Here is a 9,170-nt window from a genome sequence, read left to right as displayed (position 1 = left end):
TTACAGTATATGTTAACAAGCATGTGATTTAACTTAAAATGCATTGAACAAGATATCCCCTTTTTTCCCTCCCAATAAAAGCTGTCACAAATTCAGGTATCTTCAAATATATCTGTTTGAAGATCATTTGCTAATGAAACCAATGACCATTTCTGAGATTTAAAACAAAAATCAGCCTGTAATTTCAAAATCCACTGAAAAATTTTACTTTTTTTAATTGAAATTTTCAGACTTCTTAAATGTAAAGATGTAGATTTCCTTTTCAAGGAAACAATGTGTTGCAGTTTTCTCTCACATCATAGACCAGGTTTCACAGGACTAAGTGTGTTTTCTTGTTGTGTGTAAAATTACCTGAAGATTAACACATCTTAAAGTCAGCCATTACCCACGTCAGTACTGCCTCATTCACTTAACGCAGACTAACAGACTCACTTATCACAGACAGATATTTGCTGTGGAAACTCGTAGACTTGTAGGAGGGGGTTTAGGCCAAAACAGAGAAAACAAGGCTCATTCCACTCCTGTGCAGCTCTGCTTCCTGTCATAAAGTCATTAAAGCATCAGGGAGCCCACCCAGTCCAGAGTGTCAGTCCCACCTCCCAGAAGAAGCGTTTGGTGGAGACCTCTCGGGTTACCTGCCCCCGTGCCGTCGTAAATCATCTGATGAAAGAGAGCATAAAGGTTCCAGACATGTTTTTGGTAATCATATTGGACCGTTGTCAGCGTCATCATCAGCTAAATAGCTAAAAAGATATTTGGGAGACAAATTTTAAGTTATGGATCTTTGTCATATTGATTTTAAGATGGGAATTGCATCTGCGTTTTTTCCACTTAAAATTCTGTATGAACTCAAAAAAGGTGATGTGTGACGTCTGTCTGTTCCACGTCTGTTATGGCTGAGGCAGCGATGGAGGCTGTGATGTTTTGAGCATTTATTTATGATAAATGGGGCCCAAACTGGAAGACATTGTTTTTTTATTGGATATCTTAAGTCCTGGTTATTGTGTCATTAGTACTCCTCAGCTCAAAGAATATGCATACTGTCAGTCTGAAGAGTAAAGAAAAGAGGTGTATATCCTGAAACAAGAATGCAGCATTCCCCTAAATAAATCAAGAACACAGGGCATTACTCCAAAAGATAGAAGCAATGAAAACAAAGTTAAAACTTCTAATATTGAGGCTACATGGACTATTTCAACCTAAACGGGGTATAAATAATATATTGTCACTTCGATTGGGATCTAAGTCTTTTACAGACTGATTGAACGCAGGACAAGCTTCAAATAACAATGTTACATAGTCAAATTTGTCTATTTTAAGAAAAAAATCTTTCCTTTAAATGATCTAATACTGCATGATGCCTGCATAGCCAGTTTTCTGAAATCCATGTAGTTATAATGATGGGGAAGCTGAGGAAGTCAGTTGTTGTGAAAGATGAAGGAGATGGTTGGATTTGGCAGCCAAAAGTCAGGGTCAGGTTATTTGTGGTATCGTAACTTGTTTGTGTGTTCTCTGGGTAATATCTAATATTCATCTTCAGTACTTCAGCTTAAAAGCTGATGAATAGAAAGCTTAGCGGATAGTGTGTGTGTTTGGTGAATCATTCTTCTCACGATGCATATATTGTAGTCACCTCTCCTGGTAGACATCCCAGGAATGCGCTCCTCCCTGATGTCTTTTCACAGCATCTTCCAGAGTAATGGTCATCTGGAGACTTGACCAGATGGACTCGTTTTGGAGTCTTTGGCTGCTTGAAGGTGATGCTGCTGAGAAAGAAGAGGGAAGTGTTGGGGAAAGGAATGCTTTTGGAGCTTTGTTTGGAGACAAGATGAGAAGGAGGGGTGTGTGAGAGCATTTGTGTTTCAACGCGGTTGTCAGCAGGATTGGATTGTAAAGAATACATTTGACTCATCTTATTATAACCTACATTATCACCCAGATTATTAGATTCCTCTTGCTGTTATTCACAGAAGAAAAAAATTGTTGGTGCAAAGTTTTGTCTCTGCCAACTTTTGATTGAATTTACTATTTAGTTGATCACTTCTCCACTAGGTTCATCAGCTCATTCCATTACAGTTTTTCAAACAACACTGAATGGGTACCAGGGTTGCTTTAAACCAGTTTGAAACATTTTGACCAAATCAAGAAATATTGGTTCAAAACTAGCTTAATCCACAATTTGACCCCCAAAATGCAGGGTTAAGATATTGTTGTGGGGGTTCCAAGAGACTATTCTCTCAAAAGATTTACAGAACAGTTGTCAAAGGCTCAAGAGTCCCACTTTAAGCTTATTAATAACACCATATGTGATATCTTTTATACAGAGCAAACTTTACATGGAGGGCTTCCGCAGCTTGAGGGAAGGTGAGCCTGTGGAATTTACCTTTAAGAGATCGTCTAAAGGCCTGGAGTCTGTGTATGTTTCTGGGCCCAATGGAGCACCATGTCTGGGCAGCGAGAGAAGACCAAAAAGTGGCCAGAAACAACGTTCTAAGGCAGACAGGTAAGTCCAAACCGAGGACATCCTCATGCTCATTTATTATAATCTCATGTCTGTGTAAAATATAGACCTGAAGTTTGGGTGTGGTCACCCCAGTTTGAGACTAGGTGCAAGGGCTAAACACCTGGGACTGTCCCTCATCCCGGCATTCACACATGAACGTGTTGTAACTTCAGTTTCTTGACATACTGTATCTATTATCATTTGGGATTTATATCAGCAAAGTTATGGAAGAATGTCTTTAAAACAAAGATATTTCCAAACATCTAAGACTTTTGAGGTGTCTCAGCTACAGCAGAGGAATATATCAATACATCTGACTATTGAAGACTTCAGGAGTTTAGGAGTATTTTACTGTATTTTTCTTCCCATGTAGGAGAAATCTGTACTGATGGGTCTAGTTTTACAGACCCATCATGACAACAGTGTGTAGGGTTTATAAAGTGGCTGCTGACCTCATATTTGATATGTTAGTTCATGCATATTCCTCATTCAGACACAATAATGTTCATGAGATCCCATAGTACGTGATTATTATTATTGTTACATTAGAAATCTGAACATATTCTATGATGCAAAACAATTTCAAAGTTAATAAGATTTAAGAACTCTGTTAGTTAGACTGACAGAAAGCTGACAAAATGTATGTTACATCTTCTTAGTTTAATCTGTGCATGAAATGAAATATTAAAAAAAACAACAACAGCAACACAGGATCGGAAACTTCCACTCCAGAAATTGTACCACTCATAAACCAAGAAATTTAAGTTTAGTGAAGGTTTGCAAAGTCTAGTTTGTGTTCCCTAATTAAATTTATTCAACACAGTTTATCTTTCATATATTATGCTCAGAAGACAGCACATATATTTGATTGTCATTATGTAAAATGAGGAAAGTTATGATCCGACTGTTATTTTCTATCTGTCAAAATGAATTCAAGAAATATTTTTAATCCAAATTGCAAAACATGTCATAGTGTGAAGCTTTTATTTACATTTTCAATTTGTTTTAGAAATGGGATGTTGCAGGGGCTCATAGAAACGCCACATAGTTCCAGAAAATATAAAAATGTTGCAAATATGTAAATACAATGATTGAATAATTATTATTTCTAACTAAAAAAAGGGAAATGTTGCTTCCAATTCATTTTGACTTGATTAAAATAATAAATATGCAGTAAATATTTATTTATTCAGGCCTAAAACATTTCATAAAATGAACACATCTGCATATTTTTGATTATCTTCAATTGTCATTGTTTTCTTCTTTAAACAAGAAGCGAGAAACCAAAACAACAGGAAAACATTTGAAAATTGAGAATCTGCAGTCATTTATTTAAAAAAAGATAATAAAATGTACTCATTAAAATGGAGATATTTGTATTTTGTGTCTGAACTTAAACAAGTGAACTTCTCTTTTCAACTAAATGGAGCGTTCTCACTCAAAACATCTTTTTTTCTGACTAGATTCTGGCTCTTTGTGTAGCAGCACAATGATGCAGATCAATACATTGTATGATCTTTTTTTGGGATTCTTCACCCCCAGGGCTTTGTTTCCTGGCCTCTCCCGCCCATATTGTAGCTTCATCACTTTATCTCTTTGCTCGTAAACACAAACTATGATTGAACACTAATAGCAGACTTTGTAATTTATTTCTGCTTGAAGCTTGTTTGAGTGATTAAAATGCAGTGAGGCTACTAATTTGATAGCATCTTGTAGATATGCATATTTATCATGGCTGGCAGTGATGAAATGAATCTCACATCTTCCTGCCTCTAAATTTCTGCTGGATTTGATTATATTCAGATGTTCTACTTTAAGAACTTCAGAAAAAAAAAAGTTTGAATTGCAGATTGGAAGCCATTAAGATCCGACAAAGTTATTAATGTGATAGCATCTTATTAGGTAGAACTTCATTAATCATGGCGGGCAGTGATAAAAATAATCCCACAACTTCCTTTATCCGCTGTTGGTTTGATTGCATTCAGATGTTCCCTCTTTTCTCCCAAAAATAAATGTCGAATTCAGAAGAGGAAAGGAGCCTATCCATTTAATTGATAACAGATGTAGGTGCCTGAGAGAGGTTGGAGGTCTTTGCCATAGCAACAATGGGGTGTGCAAATGAGGTGGAGGGTTAGGGTGGGAGGAGGGGTTGAGGAGCGAGCAGGGGTCAGAGGTCAGAGGTGGTTCTTGTATTGAGACAAAGAACCTCCTCTCACATCCTCGTGGCCACTGATCAATACTGAGTCCTGATGGAGGGGAGGATGGGAGTGAAGGAGGAGAAAGGAAGGAAGTGGTGGTCGGTTGTGAGCTGATCCAGACCTCCGTCTGGAGATCATCAGTCTTTGTGCCACACGCTGAATTTTACTGCTGTAAAAGAAATGCAACTTTTATTTTTGATGTTGTAACGAAATTATGTTAAAAAGCTGACATAATTTCTTACGTTCTCAACACAATATGAGGACAAAGACACTTGGGAGGCCTTGATGTTAAAAAATTAAACATCAAAGCCTCTCAGTGTCTTTTTTGTCATATTGTTGTTAGAAGCTGAGAACATGCACATCTCTTAGCCACTGAGTAGCGTTAAGCTCAAGTTTGCTTTTCAAAAATGATACCTTTTGTTGGTGCTTTACTCTTCCCAAAATAACTTAAATTAAATTGATTTTGTAAAATAACAACACTCTTTGGGCACATACCTGTTTTGCATTGATCCAAAATTTCATGATCTTTGCCTAAACCTTGTCCCAAATTTGATGAATGTTTTTTTTTTTTTTTTTTTAATAAATCCATGACTTTTTGTAGTTAGACATTCAATGTTGTCCTCACCACAGAAAACCAGGTTGTCCATATGTAAATAAATCAATGGCTGAGCCTGCCTGTTTAAGTGCTGAATGTGGCTTTGTGTCACACTGTATTGGGCCTTGTTTGTCCCACCCTAATGAATTCACCAATAGGATTTCACTCAGCTACTGATTGTTAGCATTCACAGACGAGATTTACTGGAAGCAGTGCTCCAGGAAGACTCGATCACATCAGCTTGTTGAGCAGAGGAGAATAGAAGGATAATATATTGATTGCATCTCATTATAGTTTCACACATTTCTGTCAAAATGACAGATTCCTTGTGAACTGAGACAGTGTGAAGAGTCATCATCTGGCCTCCACAGGTAAAGTCTTATAAATCAGATTAAAAACTGTTTTTTTCAGTAGAGACAGACAGACTGTGAAGATCAACCTGTTCAAACATCTGCCGTAAAATGTAGTGCTGAACCATTCTGAGAAAAATGTCATTTCTTTCCTTTGTATTATTTATTCAGGCGTAAAAAACAGACCTCTCTTTTAAAAGGTTCATCATGGAAAATGAGAGTTGTTTTTTTTTAACAAACTTTAATTGTGTGTTGAGGTTAAGTTAAAGGTTCCATGTTGTGGCTGGATGATGTAAAGAATGAATTTGCAGGCATAAACAAATCCATCGCCAGTGCAGGAATTAATTCACACTTTTAATAGAAGAAATCATGACCTGGCTTTGGTGGCATAATCTCCAAAAGTAAATATGGCTCCACTTGTTTAAAAAGCATCTTTAAGTAAAATAAATTCAAAACCAGCTTGTTAATTTAATATGAGAACTTGTCATTATCTTTTCTGACTTAAATTGCTTAAATCCAATCGGTGCAATTCAAATGAAGCCAGCTGAAAGTGAGGGAGAGGCAACATAAACTCAACAAAAGTTCAACTAATGACCCGAGCACAGCGTAGTTTTTTTAATTCGCCACTTTACACCAAAAAGAAAAAAAAAGTGAGAAACAGCATTTTGTTGTGTGTAAACATGACAAAAAAATTGTTAAAAACCCCAATAACTCACAAAAATGCAGTAGTAGGAGGACTACTCTGACACATTGAAGAGAAGATACAGTATTTTTGAAAAAAAAAATTAAACAAAAAAAAAAAGTCTTTTTTAGATCATGCCTTTGCCTTTGTAGGGCAGAACTATGATTAAGTCATAAAATCCTGGTGGTGTAAAATGGACAGACAGACATCATTCTTCACACAGAAGCGAAGTCCCATCAGCTGACAGAGATCAGTTTACTGAAGTCTCCCTACAGCTGTCCTCCAATGGGATCCCTCACACTTTTGGGGTCATGGCTGAAGACTGAAGAGCGGTGCTGCGCTGCCCTCTGCTGGTGAAAGCTCATAATGTCACCGTAATCATGTTTTTGTTTGGACTATTAACAGTCATGTCATTTTGTCAAAACCTTTACGTACATTCCAATAATTTAAATCATAAAAATTCACGCATACAACTCTTCTATAGTATTTTTAGTGTTGATGTTTTGGAAAAAAATTACAAAATTGGGGCCAGTTTGTTTGAAGCTTTATAATTTCTCAGATGGACAACAGTGAAATTCTAAAAAATGACAAATTGATCATGTTTGAGCTCATTTTTGTAAACATGTAATAACAAATTTTGTCCACAAGTCTTTTTGAGACGTATGATTTTCAATTTGTCTTTTTTTATGCACGTGCTGTATGTGGAAATACTGTGACACAGTGGTGCCGAGATTAGACTGTTGTCTCACAGCACGAAGGGCCTCACTTTAAACCATCCAGGGACCTCTCACTTTTCTGTGTTCCCTTCTGGTTCTCCACTTTCTTCCCACCACCAAAAAAATAAGCAGTGTAGTTGAAGTGATGACTCAAAATTAACTGTAGGTATGATTGTGAGTGAGAATGCTTGTCTGTATTTCTATGTGGTCATACCCACAGAAGAGGTGCAGAAAATAAATGAATGAGTGAGAACAGTCTGCATACTCCCCACTGTTAGGTGGAAAAGCCACTGTTACTTGGAGCCACCTGAGATTTGTGACGGAAAAAATAAAAGTCCAGTCAGAAGTCAACATAAGAACTTTAGTGGGCCACAAAATTATTCATTCCCATTGCCAAGTACAATGGACTAACCTTTGAAGCTGGTGTCAGATTCAGTTTATTATGTGACCGGTTGGTTTTTGTTTTATTATTACGTAGCCCGAAAAATATCTTACTGGCTTCACAAAGCACAAGCCTTCAGTCTAGAGGTCTGCTGTGAATATGGACCTGGACTGATGTTAGCTTCCCAGCCATCATTATTATCCCATTCTGCCTCTGACACAAAAAGCATGTTGATGAATGTACTCTGGGAGAAATGAAAACCATTAGAACGCAGTGCAATCCCCTCGACGAAGTCAGTGCATCACTGGGTCAATAAGAGCTGCATGCAGTCAAATGCTGTATGAGAGGAAACCTTGAGGTTTACACACGGTGTTTGTGAATGCTGATTTCTACAGCTGTACCACAATAAGTGAAATAAAAGCAGTAATATTCTCTTTTGATGAAATCCTTTCTCGTCTTTCGAAATTCTAGATGCTACAACTGTGGAGGACCCGGTCATCATGCCAAAGAGTGTCAGCTGCCACCTCAGCCCAAAAAGTGCCATTTCTGCCAGAGCGTTTCCCACATGGTTGCCAACTGTCCAGTCAAAGCGCAGCAGCAACTTTATCATCACCATCCGTCTGCAGGCTCTCAGGGAACCACTCAGAGAGCCCACGAAGAGGAGCAGAGTCGGGTCGCGCCCTCTGAACACTTTGAGTGTGACTGAGGGTTTTTCAGCAGAGAACTGCCTACAGAAGGATCTACCTCAGGTTTTATTTCTGGAGCGATGGGATCGGAGTCATCATTGTCACAGCGTAGAACAAAACAATCAGACTTGCTTTCTTAAAGGTGATGCCCTAATATGCTTGCTGATGGAGCTTTTTCACAAGAACATTAATGCAAAAATCCAAACCGCTGAATATACAGGGTGTGTGAAAAAATAATTGATGTCGTAACCAATGAATCATGTGCAATTAGTAACATTTAATTTAGGTGTCAACTGTTGGTGTGTTAGTGTATTAGCAAACATTAGACTTCCTGTCCACCATCAGGTCCAACAAACTTTAGCCACTCTAATGTAACATAAAGCAGTCGGTGCTCTCAGAGGGTCTTTGAATAAAAGGCTCTCACCGACTTTCTGACGTGAACAATATGGTGAAAACCAAAAAGTGTGGACGAAGCATTGGTTTGAGAATAGGGGCAATGACCTTTAAACATCAGTCAAACCCTTGTCTAGTTCATGAAAGGAGAATGAATTTAAAATCTATTTTGCCACGAGATAGGACAAGATGACTTCCTGTGATTTCTGAAGTAAGATCATATGTAAGAGTCACTGTATGGGAGTAAAAAACATTTTCCTAATTAAGAAAAATACAACAAATAAATGTAGTAATTTGTGTGAAAGACTGCTGAAGATATCTTTTAATATTGCATCATGCTCAGAGTAATTCTCATAATATTCCAATATTTCTTATTTTTGCAAAAAACTAAATTCCCTGTATAATTGCATTTTAACTATTTGTGTAGTATTAACCAAGGTGGGGACACAGTGACTGACATTTTTCAGAGATAGTTATTTCAGCATCAAAACATTTATTTTTATTTATTTTATTTATTTTTCAGAAAGGGGCCCTAACACTGCACTGAAAGTTGATTTTTATTAACAAACTTGAAACAATCCCACATGTGAATGTAAGTAAAAAAGAAATATTTTGCCTTTATGAGAAATCATTTCAATGTTATTATGACTCCTTCCATTTTCCGT

General features: G+C 37.2%; 1 protein-coding gene across 1 annotated transcript in view; it reads left to right on the top strand.

Moving 5' to 3' along the window:
- The window catches only part of LOC137607769 (protein lin-28 homolog A-like), a 9,898-nt gene extending 1,766 nt beyond the window's left edge, over window positions 1-8,132 (top strand). The window contains exons 3-4 of the mRNA XM_068333727.1: window positions 2,325-2,503; window positions 7,898-8,132. Coding sequence (XP_068189828.1) covers window positions 2,325-2,503; window positions 7,898-8,132 — 414 coding nt within the window. The remainder of the gene's footprint in view (window positions 1-2,324; window positions 2,504-7,897) is intronic.
- Window positions 8,133-9,170: the final 1,038 nt, after the last annotated feature.

This window comes from Antennarius striatus, chromosome 14, assembly GCF_040054535.1.
Source record: "Antennarius striatus isolate MH-2024 chromosome 14, ASM4005453v1, whole genome shotgun sequence".
NCBI lineage: Eukaryota > Metazoa > Chordata > Actinopteri > Lophiiformes > Antennariidae > Antennarius > Antennarius striatus.
Note: the sequence above shows the minus strand (reverse complement) of the source record. Positions and strands in the feature narration are given on the sequence as shown.